General features: G+C 44.7%; 1 protein-coding gene across 4 annotated transcripts in view; it reads left to right on the forward strand.

Annotated features, from left to right (window-relative positions):
- The window catches only part of FAM178B (family with sequence similarity 178 member B), a 109564-nt gene that overhangs the window by 9623 nt on the left and 78440 nt on the right, over positions 1 to 21501 (forward strand). For 2 of the 4 annotated variants that reach the window (XM_025464799.3, XM_025464803.3), the window contains exons 2-6: positions 10024 to 10101; positions 10299 to 10519; positions 12034 to 12095; positions 13747 to 13854; positions 19442 to 19594. In XM_025464799.3, coding sequence (XP_025320584.3) covers positions 10056 to 10101; positions 10299 to 10519; positions 12034 to 12095; positions 13747 to 13854; positions 19442 to 19594 — 590 coding nt within the window. In that variant the 5' untranslated portion in view covers positions 10024 to 10055. The other 2 variants (XM_025464796.3, XM_025464801.3) reach the window with 2 other exon arrangements.

A 21501-nucleotide genomic window follows, 5' to 3' on the forward strand; every position in this document is an offset into this window, starting at 1 on the left:
TTCTGGAAGGGATTCATCATTCTACATGCCATAAGAACATTCATGATGCATGGGAAGAGGTCACATACCAACTTTAACAAGAGTTTGGAAGAAATTGATTCTAACTCCCACTGATGACTTTGATGGGTTTAGGACTTCAGAGGAGGAAGTAACTGCAAATGTGGTGGAAATACAAGGAAAACCAGAATTAGAAGTGGAGCCTGAACATGTGACAGATCGCTGCCAATCTTAAAAACTTGAAAGTATGAGTAGTTTTTTCTTATTGATGAGCAAAGAAAGTAGTTTCTTGAGGTGGAATCTACTCCTGGTGAAGATGATGTGAAGATTTTTAAAACATCGACAAAGGATTTAGAATATTACATAAACTTAGCATCAACTAAGCACTGGTAGGGTTTGAGAGAACTGACTCCAATTTTGAAAGAAGTTCTACTGTGGATAAAATGCTACCAAACAGCATTGCACGCTGCAGAGAAAGTCCATGAAAGGAAGAGTCCACTGATGCAGCAGACTTCATTGTTGTCTTATTTTAAGAAATTGCCACAGCCTCCCCAGCCTTCAGCAACTTCCACTCTGATCAGTCAGCAGCCATCAACACTAAGGCAAGACCATCCACCAGCAAGACGGTTGACTTGCTGAAAGCTCAGATGATGGTTACCAGTTTTTAGCAGTAAATTATTTTTTAACCAAAGCATGTACATTTATTTTTTTGGACACTATGCTATTGCACATTTAAGAGATGCCAGTGTAGTGTAAACATGACTTTTTTATGCTCCAGGAAACAAAACAAAACAAAATACATTAGTTTTATTTATAGCAATATTCACCGTATTGCGGTAGACTGGAATGGAACCTGCAATATCTCTGAGGTATGCTGGTATTTTGTTATGGCAGCCCAGGCAGACAGAATGTATAGTAGCATCCACCACCTAATTTTCTGAGAATCCATTCTGTGTGGGACCCTGAGTTGGGCAATGGGATTCCAAGACAAGACTTCATCTGTGCACTCAAGTGACTCAAGAGGGGCCCCGTCATCAGTGTGGTAAAAATACATGAAGTATTGTGCGGGTGAAGAGGGGCGGACAAATTGTAAGTTTCCTCAGGCAGCAATGACACATTAACTCCTCTTTTATACTTTAAAGTGCTCCTCTGTCTTGTGCTCCATCTGGAGCAGTGACCTGCTGAACTTTCAGAAACCAGAGTGTGCTGCTTTTCATGATCTTGAGGAACAGCCAAAACTGGAATGGCAAAAACCATCAACCCTGGCATGGAACAAAGACTGGGGTTGTGTTTCCACACTTAGTGGGCTCTGCATTGTTAGGAAGACATAGAAAGCACTTATGCTCAGAAAAGAAACCGATTGAAAAGGAGAAAATATCCTTCCCTCCCACCCTCCCCAGTTGCACGCAGCTTTAGCTGTATGGACTTGGTCTCAATGCATCAGCAGTTTCTGGTTCTTTTTATATTTTAGCATCTCTGTGGACTTCTGAACATTGCAACATTTGCTTGGGTTAGGGCGGTTTTCTTGTCTTTGGCAAATGTTCCAGTCTCAATTTGGTATACTTTAAGTTCCCTAAATAAAAGGGTTTTTAAAGAACAGCCTTAATCCCCCCCACCCTATATTCTCAAAAGGCGCTATCACTAACATGGAACATTTATTACTGGGAGATTTTAGTGATATATTTTATTCTTTGTATTTTATTTTCCTCCTTGCTTCTTGGTTAGCATCTACAATGTGAATAGCTTTTAGCATGTTTTCCAGCTTCCTGATTCTATACTACTTTGTCCTCTTGGAAGATTAACATCATATTAGCACGGACCCTCAGTTTTATTTTCCTTATACTTTCTTTTTGTACAATTCACCCATTTAACATGTACAGTTGATAGAGTTGTGCCACCATCACCACAGTCAATTTTAGAACATTTGCATCACCCCAGAAATAAACCCTACATCCCTTAACTGTCACTTCCCAACCTTCCTCCTCTCTCTTAGCCCTAATCTGCTGATTTTGCCTATTCTGGACATTTTATGTAAGTGGAACCACACAGGATATGGTTTTATGAGTCAGACTTCTTGTACTTAGTGTAAGGTTTTCAGGATTCATCCATGTTGAAGTATGAGTCAGTACTTCATTCCTTTTTATAGCTGAATAATACTCCATCATATGGATATACCACATTTTGTTCATCCTTCAACAACCAATGGACATTGGGTTGTTTCCCCTTTTTGGCTATTATGAATAATGCTGCTGGATTGTTCATAGATGAGATTTTCTGTGGACATATGTTTTCATTTCTCTCTTGTTTATACCTCGGAGTGGAATTGATGGGTCATATGGTACCTGTGTGTTTAACCAGTTGAGAAACTGCCAGGTTGTTTCCCAAAGCCCTTTTCCTTGCATGATTAGAAAGCTGAGGAAATATTTTGTTGCTCTTTAACTTTTGTAAGGTTTTGCAAATCTTGCTACTGACTACCTTTACAGTACAGTTTGTCTGTTATAATGCCTCCATTAAAAGGCTGGAGGTGTGATCACCATGCTTATGCCTCATTCTTTCCACATATTTCTCATCCTCTGCAAGTACTGATGGATCCAGGCTTTAATTTCCTAATACCCTTAGGAACAGAGACATTTCCTATTATAGGCATTGTTATTTATGGACTAAACAGCTTTTCAGATACTTCTGGTTATAAGAGCGATTTCTCTTGTCCATCTTTAGCTGAGGTCCCACTTACATATTGAGAGTTTGGGTAGAATGTCATGCACAAGTTTTGGTTGCTCGAGCTGAAGTCTCTGTGACCATGCTCATGTCCTGACTTAGGTTGGCAGCAAAATGATGTCCAAATCAGGAACACAGGAAAAAAGCCTTTGGACTTTCAGTATCACGCTTTCTGATACACATAAAGGATATTTAATGTTTTCAGAGGCCTCCATCACCAGCCTCCACCTTCTATGGAGTGCAGGGCTGTTGCCACCAAATACACTATTATGGGCTAAATGGACCCTCTAAAATTCATATGCTGAAATCCTAACCACCTCAGAATGTGACTGTATTTGAAAATAAGGCCTTTAGGGAGGTAATTAAGGTCATTGGGGTGGGCCCTAATCCAATAAGACAAATATATGTAGTTTGAGTAGCAACTGCCATGATTAAGATAGAGAATATTTTCATCACCCTCTGAAGAACTGTGATACATCTTTGCCTGGCCATGGCTTTTGAGCGAAAGAAGTCACACAATTCAGTTGATGCTCTGCGTAAGGGAAGGTTCAATCAGAAGCAATGTTCAGGAAGGACTGGAAGGAAAAGAGGCTGCAGAAGGAAAAGGAAAAAGAAAAAGCAACTTCTTTAAGACAGAAAAACAAGAAAAAAATTCCACTGGTGAATGGAGGAAAAATGGTCATGGGCAACACCTCCCTAAAGGCCCAAAGGGGGACAAGGTGTCAGAACCAGGGCAGAGGATAATTTTCAGCATTATCCTTATCTCACTGGTCCTGTAGAAGCATCTGATGCTGCCCTTCAGTGTGTAGATAGACACAAATTTAGGATATTTTATAATTTTAGCCATTGTACAAAAATTATAAACCATAAATCCTTTACTTAATATGGTTATTTCATGTATCTCTAAGTATTTTTTCTTTTTTTTAAGATTTTTATTTATTTATTTGTGAGAGATACAGAGAGAGAAGGAGAGACACAGGCAGAGGGAGAAGCAGGCTCCATGCAGGGAGCCTGATGTGGGACTCAATCCCTGGTCTCCAGGATCACATCCTGGGCTGAAGGCAGGCGCTAAACCGCTGAGCCACCCAGGGATCCCAGTATTTTTTTCTTTTTAATCCATGATTCCTACCAAGTTGTACTGTCCTCTACTTACTTAACATTATTTTACATGTACTTCCCCCCGCCCCATGGATAATTTATATATCTATCTTTTCTGGTAGTAAAATACACATAGCATAAAATTTACCATTTCAATCATTTTTAAATTCAGGGGCATTTAGTAAATTCGCAATGTTTTACGACCTTTAGCACTGTCAAATTCCAGAATGTCTTTATCATCCAAAAAAGGAGACCTTGGACCCATTGAGCAGTCACTCCCCATTACTCCTCCAATCCACCTCCCACCCCATCACCCAGCACCTGGCAACCACTAATCTACTTTCCATCTCTATGGATTTGCCTATTCTGAGCATTTCCTATAGGGAGAATCATATACTTCTTTTTTAACATAGGTGTTTACAGCTGTGTGTTCCTGGGAGCACTGCTTTCACTGCATCCCATGTGTTTTAGTATATTGTGTTTGTTTTCACTTAACTCTAAATATTTTTTTTAATTTCTCTTACAATTTCTTCCTTGATCCATTGGTTAAGAGTTGTTTTATTTCTACATATTTGTGAAATTCTCAGTTTTCCCTCTGTTTTCTGACTTCTATTATGATGAGGGAAAGATACTTAATAAAGGATTTCCTTTTTCTTTTTTTTAAGATTTTCTTTGAGAGAGAGAGAGAGCGGGAGCACAAGGAGAGGGTGGGAGCAGAGGGAGAGGGAGAAGCAGACTCCCTGCTGAGCAGGAAGCCTGAAGCAGGGCTCAATCCCAGGACCTAGAGACCATGACCTGAGCTCAAGGCAGATGCTTAACCGACTGAGCCACCCAGGCACCCCAGGATTTCTGTTTTCTTAAACTTACTGACACTTGTTTTGTGGCCTAACATATGATGTGTCCTGTAGAAAATTCCATGTGTACTTGCAAAGAACTTGTACCCTGCTGCTGCAAGAGTGAAGAGTTCTGTAGATGCCTGTTACGTCTAGTTGGTTCATGGTGGTTTTCAAGTCCTTTATTTTCTTTGATCTTCTGCCAGTTGTTATTGAAAATAGAATATTGAGTCCAACTATCAGTTTATAACCGTTTCCCCCTTTACCCTGCCAAAGTTATGTTTTTAGGTGCACGTATGCTTTTAATTGTTACGTCTTCTTGATGAACGACCCTTATATCAGTATGTGATGGCTTTCTTTGTCTCATAGTAATTTTTGACTTAGAGTCTGTTTTGTCTGGTATTAGTATACCTACTTCAGGTCTCTTTGAATTTCTGTTTGCAAGGAGTATCTTTTCCATCCTTTTACATTCAACCTATTTGGTTATAAAGTGAGTCTCTTATAGGCAGCATATAGTCAGATGTTTTTTTAAATCTATTTTGACAAGATCTACCTTTTAAAAAATATTTATTCATGAGAGACAGAGAGAGAGGCAGAGACACAGGCAGAGGGAGAAGCAGGCTCCGTGCAGGGAGTCTGACATGGGACTTGATCCCCGGTCTCCAGGGTCACGCCCTGGGCAGAAGGCGGCGCCAAACCACTGAGCCACCCGGGCTGCCCAAGATCCACTTTTTGATTTGAGAGTCCAGTCCACTTACATTTACACTGATTACTGATAAGAATTTCTGCCATTTTGGGCAGCCCTGGTGGCTCAGCAGTTTAGCGCCGCCTTCGGCCCAGGTTGTGACCCTACAGACCCAGGATCGAGTCCCACGTCGGGCTCCATGCATGGAGCCTGCTTCTCCCTCTGCCTGTGTCTCAGCCTCTCTCTCTCTCTCTCTCTCTCTCGCTCTGTGTCTCTCATGAATAAATAAATAAAATCTTTAAAAAAAAAAAGAATTTCTGCCATTTTGCTATTTTGTTTCTTGTATAATCTTTTTTGTTCCTCAGTTTTTCCACTGCTGCCTTCTTTTGTGTTTAATTTTTTTTTGTAGTATACCATATTGATTCCTTCTTCATTTCCTTTTCTCTATGTTTTTAAGTTATTAGTGGTTACCCTGGAGATTATAATTTATATCTTAAATCTATAACAAACTAGCTTGAATTAACATCCATTTAGCTTCAATAGCATACAAGAACTCCACTCCCAATTCCATCCCTCCGCTTTATGTTTTTATTGTCGCAAATTACATCTTTGAGGGATCCCTGGGTGGCGCAGCGGTTTGGCGCCTGCCTTTGGCCCAGGGCGCGATCCTGGAGACCCGGGATCGAATCCCACATTGGGCTCCCGGTGCATGGAGCCTGCTTCTCCCTCTGCCTGTGTCTCTGCCTCTCTCTCTCTCTCTCTCTGTGACTATCATAAATAAATAAAAATTTTTTAAAAAATTTTAAAAAAAATTACATCTTTGAACATTGTTCATGAACATAGTTATATAATTGTTGTTTTATGCATTTGTTTTTTAAATCACAAGGGTAAAAAAGAAGAGTTACAAACCAAAGTTACAGTAATACTTGCTTTTTTATTTACCTATAAATATCACATAGTTCACAGACTAGTTCAGATTAATACCAACTTAATTTCAATAAGATACAAAACTTTACACCTATATATCTCTATTCCCACTCTCTCCTTTGTACTGTTGTTGTCATGTAAATTATATCTTTAAACATTGGGCACCCATCAAGACAGATTTGTAAATATTATTTTATGCAGTTGTCTTTTAAATCAGGAGAAAAAGAGTTACAAATAAAAATATTTGTACTATCTTTTATGTATACCTATGTATACCTTTATCACTGCTCTTTTTTCTTCATATGGATTCAAGTTATTCTATAATATCTTTTCACTTCAACCTAAAGAATGTAGTATTTCTGGTAGAACAGATTTGTTAGAAACAAATTTTCCCAGGTTTTTAAAATCTGGGGAAAAAAAATAAAAAATAAAAATAAAAATAAATAAATAAATTCTGGGAATATCTTATTTTCTCCTTTTTTGAAGGATAATTTTGTAGGATACAGCATTCTTGGTGCATAGTCTTTTCTGTGTGCACTTTGAATATTTCATCTGTCTGCTGATCTCCATGGTTGATGAGAAATCACATGTTAATCTTATTGGAACTCCCTTGTAGATGATAAATCACTTCTGTCTTCCTGCTTTAAGGATTCTCTAAATGGCTTTATAAGAGTTTGAAGTGAAGTATTTAGGCATGGATCTCTTTGTTTTTTGTTTTTTGTTTTTTTTTTTTATTTATTTATGATAGTCACAGAGAGAGAGAGAGAGGCAGAGACACAGGCAGAGGGAGAAGCGGGCTCCATGCACCGGGAGCCCGATGTGGGATTCGATCCCGGGTCTCCAGGATCATGCCCTGGGCCAAAGGCAGGTGCCAAACCGCTGCGCCATCCAGGGATCCCCGGCATGGATCTCTTTGGATTTATCCTACTTGGAGTTTTCTTTTTTTTTTTTAATTTTTATTTATTTATGATAGTCACAGAGAGAGAGAGAGAGGCAGAGACACAGGCAGAGGGAGAAGCAGGCTCCATGCACCGGGAGCCCGACGTGGGATTCGATCCCGGGTCTCCAGGATCGCGCCCTGGGCCAAAGGCAGGCGCTAAACCGCTGCGCCACCCAAGGATCCCCTACTTGGAGTTTTCTGAGCTTCTTGAAAGTACTGTATTCTTTCTCTCCCCCCGCCCCATCATCTCTATCTCAACTCCTGGAACTCCTATTACATATATATTGATATACTTCATGGTGTCCCACTGGTTTCTGAGGCTCTGTTCGTCTTATGCATTCTTTTTTATTTTGTTCCTCAGAATTGACCATCTCAATTAACCTCTGTAAAAGTTCACTGATTCTTTCTTCTGCTAGCCTGCACCTTGTGTTGAAACTACTTAGCTTTTCATTTCAATTTTTGTACTTTTCAACTCCAGAATTTCTGTCTGGTTCCTTTTTATAATTTTTAAAATGTTATTGATATTTCTTATTTGGTGAAACTTCATTCTTTTCTGGTTTCTTTTAGTTCTTTGTTCACTATTTACTTTGGTTCTTAGAGCTTATTAGGACAGTTAGAATTTTTTGCCTAGTAGGTGCAATGCCTGGGCCTCCTCAGAGACAGTTTCTTTCATTCATTTTTTGACTATAAATGGATCATACATTGTTGTTTCTTTGCCTTACAATTTTTGTTGAAAATTGTTCATTTTGAATATTATAATGCAGCAAATCTGGAAATAGGATTACACACACACACACACAGACATACACACCTGAATTTGCTGTTGCTGGTTGTTTTGAGTTGTAGTTGCTTGTTTAATGACTTTTCTAAACTATTTTTATAAAGCCATTTTTATTTTGTTGTGTGTGGTCATTGAAGTCACTGTTCCTTTAGCTTAGTAGTTAACTGGTAAGTTGTTAGAAAATTCCCTAAATGCCACCATCACCCCCACAATAAAACTCTTCTGGTCTTTGCAGATTGGTTCTCTGTTGGAGTACTCCCTCAAAGCTTAGGCAAGCCTTATGCAACTCTGCCTTAGCCTTCATTTCCTACTTATAAGGAGCCTAATGATCAGCCAGAGGTTAAAACTTACTGTCTTCTCAGATCTTTCCTAAGCATGCATGTGGCCTTCTGGACTCTGGTTCACATGGGAACTTTTTAAAACCCTTATTCCTCTGTGTATCTCCTTCCTCAGCCTTTTCCTTTTCAGCTGTTCAGACTCTCAGCTGCTTGCCCCACCTGTTATCCCTTGCCCTAGATGGTTGTGGCAGGTAAACTTGCTTTTAAGTGCTTTCAACAATTGCTACCTCAGAGGCCACTCCAGCCCTGAGAAAGTTCCAAGTGCGATTAAAAGAAAAAAAAAAAAAGGTAACACCCTGAGTTGATCCCTCAGGGAGCCAGGAGCCAGGTCAAAACATACAACCACAATTCTTTGAGAACAAGGTTTATATTTCCCCCTCTGGCACCAGCAAGCCACACAAGGGATGCAGCCTCTTCGGCAGTCCTGGTGGCACAGCGGTTTGGCGCTGCCTGCAGCCTGGGGTGTGATACTGGAGACCCAGGATCGAGTCCCACGTCGGGCTCCCTGCATGGAGCCTGCTTCTTCCTCTCCCTGTGTCTCTGCCTCTGTGTGTGTGTGTCTATGAATAAATAAATAAAATCTTTGAAAAAAAAAAAAAAAAGAAGGAATGCAGCCTCCATAGCTGGGGGTAGGGGATGAAAGGTAGATAAATTCAAAAGCCAGAACACGATTTTACTGGAATTTAGCAGCTCCTTTCTTCATTAAACCTTTCCCTGCTTATTGTTAGTTTCCTGTTAGAGTCCAGAGTTCTGTAAATTTTGGTTCTGACAGGTTTTGTCAGCTTAATTAGTGCTTTTGTGGAGGGACAGGCTTCTGGGGTTCCCTACTGCCAGTGTGAACATTTTTGCAGTTATTTTTATATTGATAGATTGCTCTCTAAAAACAATAAACCATTTTACAGTATCAACAGCAATGTGTTTCCTCACAACCATGTCAACATTTATTATAAATTTTTAATTTTTTGATGATTTAATTATGATAGAAAAATACTTCATAGGCATATTAGTTTGAATGTCTTCCACTTGTGTTGGGTTTGAACCCTTGTTGAGTTAGTGTTTGTGTTTTTTGTTAACAGTTGTTTCCTTTGGTCATTAGCTCACTCAGATATTAGCCTTTCATGTGGATTTCAGTTTACCTGATCCTGAGCCTGAAAGGATAAGAGATGTCTGTGTGTGAGGCATGATCCATCTTAACTGTGGATGGACAGTTCCTAACACTGGAGGAGGCTTGTTGGACCAGCCCTGGGTTTCTTTAAATCAGTCATTCATTCAGCAGAAATGCACCAAGCCCTTCTGTATGCCATGTTTGTGCTAGTTTTGGGAAAATGTCAGGGACTAGAGAGCCCTTCCCTACCCCTTGTGAAGAAACAGTCTTTATAGGGGTGACATTGAGCAAGCAAGAAGTGCAGAATGTCATTCAACAACTTTTTTGTGAGCTGTGCTAATTTTGATTTTATAAAGGTCTAACAAAAATGTTGATGTCCATATACTTGCCTATAACACACTTGAAATGAGGAGTCACATTGAACCCCTTTCACCTCAGCAACTTGATCTTCACGGTACATATGCTTGGTCCTTAGGGTAGAGCTGGAGGAGGATCTCCTGGGCACCAGTGGGCCCAAGCCCTCTTCTGTAGGGAAGCAGAGTTTCAGAGCATTTGGCTTTCTTCTGGAGGCTCACCTCAGTTAACAGACATTTCCTTCCAGGACTGAAAGTCCAGCAGTTTAGCAGTTTGCAGATGGCCAGGCCTAAGAAGACTCCACTAGCCCTTCCTCAGGAAGAAGGTAGGTGTCTCTCACCTGCACAGGTAGAACCATTCTGAGACCTGTGGCCCTGGGTGAATGGACAACCCATGGTTGAGGGATTCCCCTTGTGTTCTGCCCACATCAATCCTGAGTTGCCCCTCTCTTCACCCAGCATGGCACAGTAGCTGGGATGGTGGTGACTCAATGGAGAAACCATAGTATTGTCTTATCCCTAGGGGTCCCGGCAGCTGAAGTGGCACCCATCCTATTGCCCAGCCTGAAGGGCAGCTGCTTTGACCATCCCCTGCACCAGGGGGTCCTCCACCCCATGCGGCGTCGTAGCAGTCCTACCTCAGCTCCACCTCCCAAGTTGTCAAAGAAGCCCAAGGTGCATGCAGCTGGGGACATGTTCCCCACTGATTGGAGCCCACCACCTGTAGAGTTCCTGAACCTAAAGGTACCACAGGCCAGCAGGGGGACCCCAGCCCAAAAGTGGGTGGTTGTGACAGGGCCTCAGGGCCTCAGCACAGAGACCCACCAGCTGCCTAAGGAGTTAGAGCAGGAGCCGCAGGACCTGGACCCCCAGGGGAGCCTGGCCTCCCTGGAGGAGCTGTTCTGGAACATGGCAGGCCCAAGCCAGAGGACCTCAGCTCTAGTGGTAGACACCCACACCTCGGTAAGCCAGTGGTCATCCCTTGGCCTCCTCTCCTTGCCACTCTTCAGTTACCACCACCTCCCTGCCACTCCTCCTTTTGGCCATTCTTCCTTGGCCATAACCCAACTGCCCTTCATTGGGCATCTCCCCCTAAGCATCCCTCCTCAACCGCATACCCCCCCCAGCCTCTCCCCAGCCCTTGTGCTCTTGTGGCTGGAGTGCATCTCTCCCCTATTTCTGCTGCTAACCCCTGCTAACATATGGCTTAGAGTGCTGCCAAATTTGATGCCACTTTTGTATGCGAGCCTTCAAGGCTTGCACGCCTAAGGTTGAGGTTATCCTCCTGGGGAAAGGGGGACCTTGGTGCTTGGGTCTATGCTAGACCAGGCACAAACACTCAGGCTGACTCTGGTCCAATGGATTGGAATGTCTAAATGGAAACTTTAGTGATGAGCTTCAAGCCGGATGGGAATAAACAGCTATTGCTAGATAGACTGGGAATACTTAGGGACCCATGGATCCAGGAAATGCATTCCGAGAATAGGACTTAATTATTTGTAATAGCCCAAGATTGTCAGCAATCTAAATGCCCACCACCACCAGGGAATTAATACATTATGTTCTAGTCCTACCTTACAATACTCCAAACGTGTTGTTTTTTTCTGTGGGTTTTTTTTTACTTATCTCTTTAGTATTGGTATAGAATGACCCTCAAGACATGCTATTAATTGAATAGAGCAAAGGGTAGAATAGGGTTCATGGTTTGCTACTTTGTGTTATGGGTGGGTGGGGGAGCATGTATTACTGTAATGTATTACTGTTTGCTTGTCTGTGGATAAAATGTGTGCAAAAGCACACGAAGGAGCAAACACCTGTGGTTACCTGTCAGGAGGGACCTGGGTGGCTGGGGATGCAGGTGAGGGGAGACATCTTACTGTATGCCTCTATACTTCTCAAGTTTTGTGGGATTTTTTAGGTTTTATTTATTTGGGGGGGGGGAGAGAGAGAGAGAACGAACATGAGCAGAGGGGAGGGGTAGAGGGAGAAGGAGAAGCCGACTTCCCGCTGAACCAGAAGCCCGATGTGGGCCTCAATCCAAGGACCCTGGGATCATGACCTGAGCCAAAGGCAGACACTTAACCGACTGAGCCACCCAGGCGTCCCTACTTCTTGAGTTTTTAATCATGTAGAGGTATGTATTGCCTATTTAGAAAACATAAACAAAATAAAGGACTTCATTAAGATTAACTTTTATTCTTCTCCCCTCTCTACCGTTCTCTCTGTCCTCCGTTCTCACTCACCTCCTGCTTCTCCAGTTCACCTCTGGGACCTCGGAGAGCTATGTCAATAGCTTAGATTACTTACTGCAGGAGAAGCGGTGAGTGTGGGAGAAGTTCCATGGTGGGGTGTTCATTCGGGGGGTTGTCCTCTGAGATTCCTAACAAATTCCCCTTGAGTTCAAACAGCCTACCTTACTCTGATACCCACGTGTCACCCTGTGCACCCTGGTGAATAATAAGCACAGGGAGCAGTAGCCAGGTCAGAGGGGGTCATCTTGAGGGCAGTGAGCCCCAGACCTCTGCCCCATACAGAGCCCTTGTTCAGGAGCCTTGGGAACCTTGGTTTGGTGTGGGTGGGATGCAGGGGGACTCCGCCCAATTCATACCCGTGCGTGGGCCTCTCACCTCCGATTCAAGCATTCTGTGGGAGAGAAGAGAGAAAGGCAGATGGCTCTTCCAGAGATGCACAACCTGAGCATTGTCACAGTGATACGGGCATTGGGAAATTCTGACTCTCTTGGGTCCTGCGCTAAGCACTGGGCGTGTGGAGGTGATGGTGCAGCCCCACTCTCCTGGAGGTTTATCCTAATGATTCTAGTATTTCTCACAATGTGAAGTTGTGGAGGCAACTTCACAGTTAGGTGGAGGCATCTACTTTAACCTGGGGGAATCAGGAAAGGTGCCCCACAGGTATCCTTCTCTCCAAACCTCGGAGAATGAGAAGATTTGGGGGGCAACACAGGTGACCACACACGTGAAGGTGGGTATGACAGGTATTCCGGGGGCTGACTAGAACTGAAATCCTCAGCTCTGGGGAATGGGGACTGGGGGTCAGCACAGCAGGAGGCGCAGCCAAGATGTGAACAGGGACTGGGTCACAAGAGGCCTCATAAACACAAGTTCAAGTTGGGAGAATTTTAAGTGGATACTGATGTGTTCCCCACTATGTTTCAGAGGCCATATTATGGAGAATGGATGGGAAGAATGGAGAGGAAGTAGGGTGAACAGAGATGGAGTGGGGCCCTGCAAGGAGGGTGGCGGGGCTATGATGGATCTGCTGACCCAGGTGGCTGGGACTCTGGAACCTGTATGGAAGGGAATCCAGACCCAGACTTGTGGCTTCAGAGGGGCCCAGGCACATTCAGCTGTCACTGGTTGGGAGGATGCGAACTCCAGATGGCAGCCTGGGCTGGAGGTAAACTCTTTATGAACTGAGGACCTTTGGACAAAGCCAGGGCAAGGACCTGGAGGAACAGGACTAGGGCTGGGAAGCTCCCAGGCTGTTGAGGGGGCTTGGATTATGAAGGCAGAAGGATGAACTGTGCCTCTCAGGGGCTTAGTGAGGAAAGGCAGGCCCTGTGTCAAGGGCTCTGGGAACCATGAGCCTGGGGGATTATCCAGGTCAGTGTGTTCAGACCCTGGGAGGAAGAGATGGGGCTAGGCCCAGGTCTTAATGTGTTAAAAAGTGGGCAGATCCAAAACAAGGTACACAAAGGCATGTTTGAAGTTGTGTGGTAAAAATCTTCTTTCAAGCCTATCTGCTCCTGTCTACTTAATCAGAGACTGCACAACTGATATAATATGATGCCTCTTCCCTGCCCCATACAAATCTAATGTTAAGGGCCTTGACGCAGGAGCCGGGGAATTGTCATTCCTAGGCCTTGCCAGGTTCACGGGGTCTGAAGACCAGGGTCAGGGTTGCTTGACTGGGGACCACACTGAGCTCTGTTGGCTCTCATCTCCCTGTAGAGAACTGGTGCTGGAGCAGAAGCAAGAGAAGGCACTTGTACATGACTGTCCTGACCTCAACTCCCTGGATCTGGATGAAGATGAGGTGCCTCTCACACCTGAACACAGGTGGGAGACAGTGGGCATATGAGGGGGCAAGGGCCTGGCCACATGTTGGGGAGAGGGGGAAGCCCCTGCACCTACCCCCCTCAAGGCAGAGGGTTTAAGTGTTGACTGGCTCTCATTTTTAGACAGTTTAAACCAGCAATCTGTGTATTTTTATGAGTTCTTGAGCTGCCTCCTTTTCTTAAACTCACTTTCAAAAACAAAAACAAAAAAAAACCCTGCATTCATTCACTGATTATAGAAATATGTGATCACCTACTTGGTGGTCATGGTCTGGTGTGGGATTTTGAGGACACAGAGATATGAAAACACAGCCTAGGGGTACCTGGATGGCTCAGCAGGCTTAACCATCTGCCTTTGGCTCAGATCATGATCCCCGGGGTCCTGGAATCAAGCCCCATGTTGGACTTCCTGCTCAGTGGGGAGTCTGCATCTCTCCCCCCACTTGTTTTCTCTTTCTCAAATAAATAAATAAATAAATAAATAAATAAATAAATAAATAGAATCTTAAAAAAAAAAAAATAAGAAGAAACAGGCTACTCTGCCCCAATTGTCCACCCAAATTTATAGAACCAGATCTCTTGGGAGAATACACAAAATACACAAAGCCACATTCTAAGAGAAAACTATCTTTAGAGGGGAGAATATGGCTGTTTGACATTTTTCATTTTCTCCCGTCTGAGGAAAAGAAAGTGGCTTTTGTCAGTGGTGTCATGGGGGGAGACGGGAGTCTGCTGGCCATGACCTAACTGGGCCATTGGCTGGAGGGAGGGCTGGTCTCATCTATACCACAGTGTCTCAGAGATGCTGAGGGTCCACAGTTGAGTCTGTCTTCAGAGTACCCTGTGAGCCATCCATCTATCCACCTATCCGCTCAGCCAAGCCAGCCAGCAAACATCTGTTGAGTCCAACTTTGTACCAGGCTCTTTACAGACTCTGGGGATACAGCAAAAGCAAAACCAGACAGAAATCTCTGTCCTCCTGAGTGAAGATAGATCACGAGTGCTCAGGAGAAAGGAGAAAGTAGAGATGGGGTGGGAGGAACGTGGAAGGCCTATGAGATTGTGCATGAGGGTCAGGGAAGACCTTCATGAGCAGGTGGTTGACTTCTGTCAGAGCACTGTGGAAGAGATGAGGCAGCTCTGGGGGCCCTGCAGGGAGAGCATAGTTGTAGCCTTGGAGGGGAGGGCTGGGAAGAGGAGGTCAGGGAGGCTAAGGGTGGGCTCAGTGCATGAGCTTTTCCTCAGTGTGAGCTGGCCACTACTGCTCCAAGCAGGATCTTCTGCCACTGTGTTAAAGATAGACTGGGAACCTGGGGAGCAAGGGCAGAAGAAAGGAGACTGGGGTACCTGGGTGGCTCAGTGGTTGAGTGCCTGCCTTTGGCTCAAGTTGTTAACCCAGGGTCCTGGGATTGAGTCCCGCATCTGGCTCCCTGCAAGGACCCTGCTTCTTCCTCTGCCTATGTCTCTGCCTCTCTATGTGTGTCTCTCATGAATGAATAAATAAAAATCTTTTTTAAAAGAAAGTAAGGGAGGGGCACCCGGGCGGCTCAATGGCTGAGCATCTGCCTTCAGCTCGGGGCATGATCTTGGGGTCCTGGGATTGAGTCCCACGTCGGGCTCCCCGCAGGGAGTCTGTTCTCCCTCTGCCTGTGTCTCTGCCTCTTTCTCTCTGTGTATCTTTCATGAATAAATTAAATCTTTAAAAAAAAAAAAAAAGAGGGAGGAAGAGAGGGAGACGGGCAAATGAGCCATGGCAATAATCCTAAGAAGTAAGGGGCTGGGAATAAGGGTGGGTGGTGAGGGGTAGGAACTTTCTGGATATATTTTTAGAGTAGAACTGACAGGATTTGTTGATGAACTAGATAGAGGTTATAGGAGAAAGAGGGGAATCAAAGGGGACCCCCAGGATTTGGGCCTGAGCACCCAGAAGATTGGAGTTGTCTAATGAAATTGAGGAAGACTAAGTTCATTTGGGGGATCCCAGGGGCGAGACCAAGGAGATGGCTTGGATCCTCCCTTCTGGAGAGGCAAGCTCAGGAGTCACCACATTTAAGTGATGTTTAAAGCCACAAACTGGATGAGATCACCTGGGAAGCAAGTATATAGAGAGAACAGGGGCCCGAGGGTGCAATGTAGAGGTCACAGTGACCTTGACAAGAGCAGCTCTGGTGGACTGCTGGGGTGCACCTGACTAGAACAGGCCCAAAGGAGAATAGGAGGAGAGGTCAAAAGAGAAAAAATGTGCAGTAGCTGAAGGGGAAGTAGAGTCAGGATACATCTTTTTGTATGTCTCTTTTCCTTTTCTTTCAATTGGTTCCTTCCTCCATCCATTCATCCCTCCCTCACCCTCCCTCTTTCCCCCAAGAACCAAGTGCCCAGTGGGGCTGGGGTGAACTAGAAGAGATGAGGTCACCTCAGCTGTGTGGCTGAGGGGCAGGATGGTCAGCATGCCCTGCATCATCTGCCTGTCCAGGCTTTCCTTTTTTTCTGTCAGTCTGAGTTATGTTATTAAACATTGGCCTAAGCAGTGACAGGTCAAATTTTCACACACTTAAGTTAGCATTCTGCTTCCACTTACAAAGGGAATGTTGAGTGATAATATACAGACTTCTTTGGGGCCTCTGTTTTAGGACCCACCCCCCTACTGCCATGGTTTACATCATTTTTGTTGCCCAGAGATGGCCATGAACCTACACTTTGGCTATTTGCTTTTTTTCCTCAAGTTTTTCTGGTACTCATCTCTGGACTAGATCAGGGATCAGCAAACTCTCTGTATTTGTAAATAGTAAATATTTTAGGCTTTGAGGGCCATACAGTCTCTGTTGCAACAACCACTCAACCCTGCTTTTGTAACAGGGAAACTCCTGTAGATGATACATAAGTGAATAAACATGCCTATGTTGCAGTAAAATTTTGTTTACAGAAATGAGCAGGGGTTGGCCACAGACCATAGTTTGCTGACCCCTGCCTTGGTTGGGAGGATCCCTGCTCCTCACGGATACTTTCCAGCCATCCCAGAGAGATAAAGAGCTACTCACACACTGCCTAGAAGCCCAGATAAGGGATGCCGTGCAAGGCATATGGTGAACCCAAAAGGGCAGATGTGGTGGAGCATGGGAACTAGATGGAACCCCACTGGGTTTGGGCTAAGTAGGCCTCTTTGGAAAAAAGTGCCTTGGTGGCATATGAGTGGTAAAAAGGGTTGTCTAAGTTGAGACTCATGGATCTGTTTTGAGGTTTCCTACTCAATGGATACATAGACTTAGAATAAAACCTTTTAAACTCTCCTTAAAATCTCAGTAGCAAGAATAACTGTTTTAGCTCTTGACCTTTCTACCAAGTGCATCCAGGATTCTGAAAGTCCTGGCTCAGATGTTTCCAAATGCCCCACAGAAAGGGAGTTGTCTGGGGAACTGGCTTAAGCCAGGTGCTCCAGGCTTTGAAATCGCCGATGATTTTTTGGGCACATGATGTTTTCAAGTAGTACTTCAAGAAAGCCTTTTTGACAACAGCTACTTTGAGGTGGTTGTTTTGATGTGGGATCATTTTGATGGGACAGTTCAACTCTCTGCTTCAAAGAAAATTACTCACTGATACACAAAGCCAGCAGCTTCTTCCCTCCTGAACAGGGGCCAAGGAGGGATGTGGTTCTGGAAGGGGTGAGGCTGCGGCGAGGGGCCAACCACCATCTGCCAGAACAGTTGTCTGTGACCAAGAGTCGCATGACTGCCGTGGATGCCCGCTGTAGAAGAGACCCCCAACTGTCCAGAGCAGAACCTCCCCTCATGCTCTAAGGATTGGCTTGCATCTTAAATGGGTGTCATCCTACGTTGTCTATTGCATAAAGTTAAAAGACCTTATGTATGTGCTGGGGCAAGGGAGGGGGCAGTATTTAAACCACAACATCATCCTTTATCCTCACTTTTAGGCTGCGCAGGAAATCCCCAATTAGTTGTATAAGAGTCATCTCAGAACTCTTAATAATGCACATATGTTATATTTGATATCACAAGAGTCCCTTTGTAGGATGATTTCAGGGACAGGGTTAGGATCCTTTTACAGATGAGTCTGATCCCTATAGACTTTTAATAATTTGCACTTTTTTAACATAGAAGCAGCATAAGCCACAGATACTCAAAAACTGAAATGGCAAAGAAATTAACAAAACAGAAGATTGTTTTACCATTTGTGTGCTGGTTTGTACAAGCTGCTTACAAAAGCCTCCAGGAGCAGAATCTCCCAGGTGTCTTAATGTCATCTCCATGCCCTGTGCCATTTCATCTTCAGGATGACCCTGTGATGTGTGTCAGCACCTTTTCTTGGGTTGATCAGCCAGTAGTGGGCTGCCAGTTACACTGCTCCACCCCCAGTGCCAGCTGCTTGTGTCCCAGACCCTACAGGAGCCCCAGGTGCTGTACCTTCTCCAGGTTCACCATCTCAGGGCCCCGGCCATCCTCAAGCAAGAGGAGGGGTGGCAGTGCTTGGAACTTGTTTTACTTTGCTGTTATTATTGTTGCTAAATGTGTGTTCTATCTCTACAAAATCCAGCAGAACACAGTTGTATGAAATAAACAGGAAATGTCTCCTCTTCCCCCTCCCCCCCAATCCTGTTCCCTAGGGATGACTCCAGCTTACAGTTGGGTGTGTCATGTGTGTGTGTGTGGGGGTGTTGCATGTGTCTAAGAATGTGTGTGCATATGTCTCTGTGTAGACCTATACAGACACATGGGTGCACACATACACACTTCCTGTTCTGAAACTGGCTGTTTTTACCCACCAATACACTGTGACCAGTCCTTCACGATACAGAGATTTACTTTGTTCTTAGGAATTGTCTTGACTACCTCCCTTTTCCCTATTCCCTCTTAAATGGGTCATTAAATCCTGACAGTTTGGCCCATCCCAATGGAGTTGGAATGTATCCTCTCTGCTCCTTCCCTGTCCGAGGGACCCAACTCTAATCTACTAATCAGACTCACAAAGCAGGGCAGTGCCTGGGCATCTGTACTTTAGCAGACTCCTTAGGGAGTCCTCCGGATCACAAGAGCTTGAGGAACCGGGGCCCCAGAAGAGCCCAGGTTTCTACCTTGTGCGGGCACCTTCCCTGATCCTGACCTCACCCTGAGCTTTTCCTCTCTGCCTGTGGCAGCACCATGTAGGCAGTTCTGTGGTCAGCCCACTTGCTGAAGGCTATTATGGTGATTTGTTTACCCTTTTCCTAGGCATGCAATGGTAGCCCACGCCTGACTCATCCTTCAGCACCTGGCACCCACATACCGTGGGCGCTCAGTGAAAGTTTGAGCTGAACAAAGCCAATGGGTGGCGCTGGGTTTGGGACCAGGACTTCTGGCTCCCTGACTGGAGCCCTGAGGGAGGGGTTGCGATGCAGGACAGAGTACAATGGGGAAGAGCTCCTGCATCGCACAGGGGCTTCCTTTATCAGCAGGTGGCGCTGTCCTACCCAGTCTTTCCCCCACCAGGCCACTGTTGAAGGGTAGGGGCACCATCTGGCCTTCCCTGGCCTCCCTCCAGGCTGCACACTAGATGCACCCGCTGATACTCGGCTCTCCGGCTCCTTGCTTTGCCAGGTTGCTGGTGGAGAGGTTCTCCGTGTCACTACAGGTCATCCCACCAGTGCATCCTGGGGAGACTGTGTTTCTACCTGGACGTCAGCCTCAGCACTGCATCCTGGACCATTCAAATCTGAAGCCACGTAGCCAACTAGAAGCGCTGTTTCTCAGGTAAATGTCAGCATGGGATGGCCAGGCCCCTCATGGAGCCCGATATAAGGACTGGCCCAGGAAATTCAAAGCTGTGCTTGAGCCAATTTGGATGTGTCCGTTTTCAGGAATATAGATGGAATAGTCACACATATCTATTTGTAATATTTAACTTACTGATTTAGATGTACATACTTCAAAAAGCACTAAACCACTGCACCACTGGGGCTGCCCCCTGTGTTGCTTTTTAAGGGGATTTCTAAAACTTGACCACAATCACATCCAACACTTGCAGTTATGAGTTGGTATATCTAAGAATAAAAGAGAAAGCCCACTCAGTGCAGTTGTCCACTTATACTCATGAGGCCAACACCCTGCTGGACCTTGGTGGCTGAGGGGATGGGGAGGAGGCTACGGGGGCCACACCAGCCGGTAGGGAGCACAGAGGCTGAGCTATTTCTGGTCTCTTGAAAGCAGGAGTCTTGTCTTTTCCAGCTATTCAGGGCTTCCTTGTGTCTGTTTCACTAATTCTAAAGCCATCTGATTATCACGGGAGGTTTCAAGTATACATAGAACAGTATCATGATTCCCCATATAGTCATCACTCAGCTTCAACAATCATCAACTCAGAACCAATCCTGTTCCATCTCTACTCCTGCCCGCTGACATTGTCCCTCAGGATTCTTTTTAAGCAAATCCCAGACACATCTTTAAGTACTTTTGTGTGTCTCTAAAAGATAGGACTCTATGTTTACATACAACTTAAATGCCATTATTACACCTAAAAAATACAAATTCTTTTTTTTTTTAAATACAAATTCTTTATACCATTGATACAAGTCAGTATTTGGATTTCCTTTATCATCTCCTAAATATGTATTTTATGTTCAAATTAGCATCTGCACAAGCCCTAATGTCACAGTTAGATGTAACATGAATGGTGAGATAATATTACATAGTGTTGGTGCCCCCAACAATTTAACCATTTTCCTCAGCATATGTGTTACTTCCAACATTTCTGTTTTATAAGCATTGTAGTAGAGAACATCTTCATACACAAATATTTGTCTGGAATGTAACCCCAGAAGTGATGTGAGGTGACTGGACCCAAGTGTCTGCAGATTGATAAAGGCTGTCATCGCTATGCTGAGAAGGTGTCTAACAAAGGGATGATGAAAAGGGGAAGGAAAGAAACAACCCGAGCTAAAGGGAAAAGAAGGCTAGTGGTGCTAGTGAAAGGGGCAGGGAAGGAACAGGAGAGAGGAGAAAGGACGGTGTCTCGCAGAGACCCGTGGCCAGCCAGGGTCTGTGTGACAGCAGGTTTCCTGTCCCAGACTGGACGGCCAGCAGGAAGTGTTTGACAGACGAGATGGCCTGTGCAGCGGTGACCTGGGGGCTGAGCAGCCCTGCCAAATGGGGCCAGGTGGCTGGCCAGCTTCCCTGGAGAGAGGAATTCAGGCCCTCCTCCCTCCTGTCTGCTAATGAAGCACCAGAGAGGCTGCCTCGCCAGCCCCCAGAGCCCAGGGCCTTTCTGGAGGAATGCCCGCCGCCTTCCACATGGTCAGGTCAGGGGGCCCCAGCTCTGTGGTGGGGAAGGGCCACTTCCTGAAGGTCACCACTGAGCTGTGGGGTCACTCTCATTTCCTGTTTGTGCCAAGGACTTCAAGCCCAGACTCAAGAGAGGGAAATAGTGGTGCCATAATGACCACGTTGTGTTCAGCCGGAAGCATGAAAATGAAGGAAAAATAAAAGGTTACTTGATCTCTCAAGAAGCAATATGATTCCATTCTTTTGCTATACAGAAAGCTAAACTTTGTAAGATCACAGGTAACTTTTATTTTCCTTCTTACGCCCTTCTGTATTTTATGAACGTGTTTCACTTTCAATATTAGAGGTTTTAGGGAGGAAAGTGAACGTGATTTTTAAAA

This window comes from Canis lupus, chromosome 10, assembly GCF_003254725.2.
Source record: "Canis lupus dingo isolate Sandy chromosome 10, ASM325472v2, whole genome shotgun sequence".
In the NCBI taxonomy this organism is placed as follows: Eukaryota; Metazoa; Chordata; class Mammalia; order Carnivora; family Canidae; genus Canis; species Canis lupus.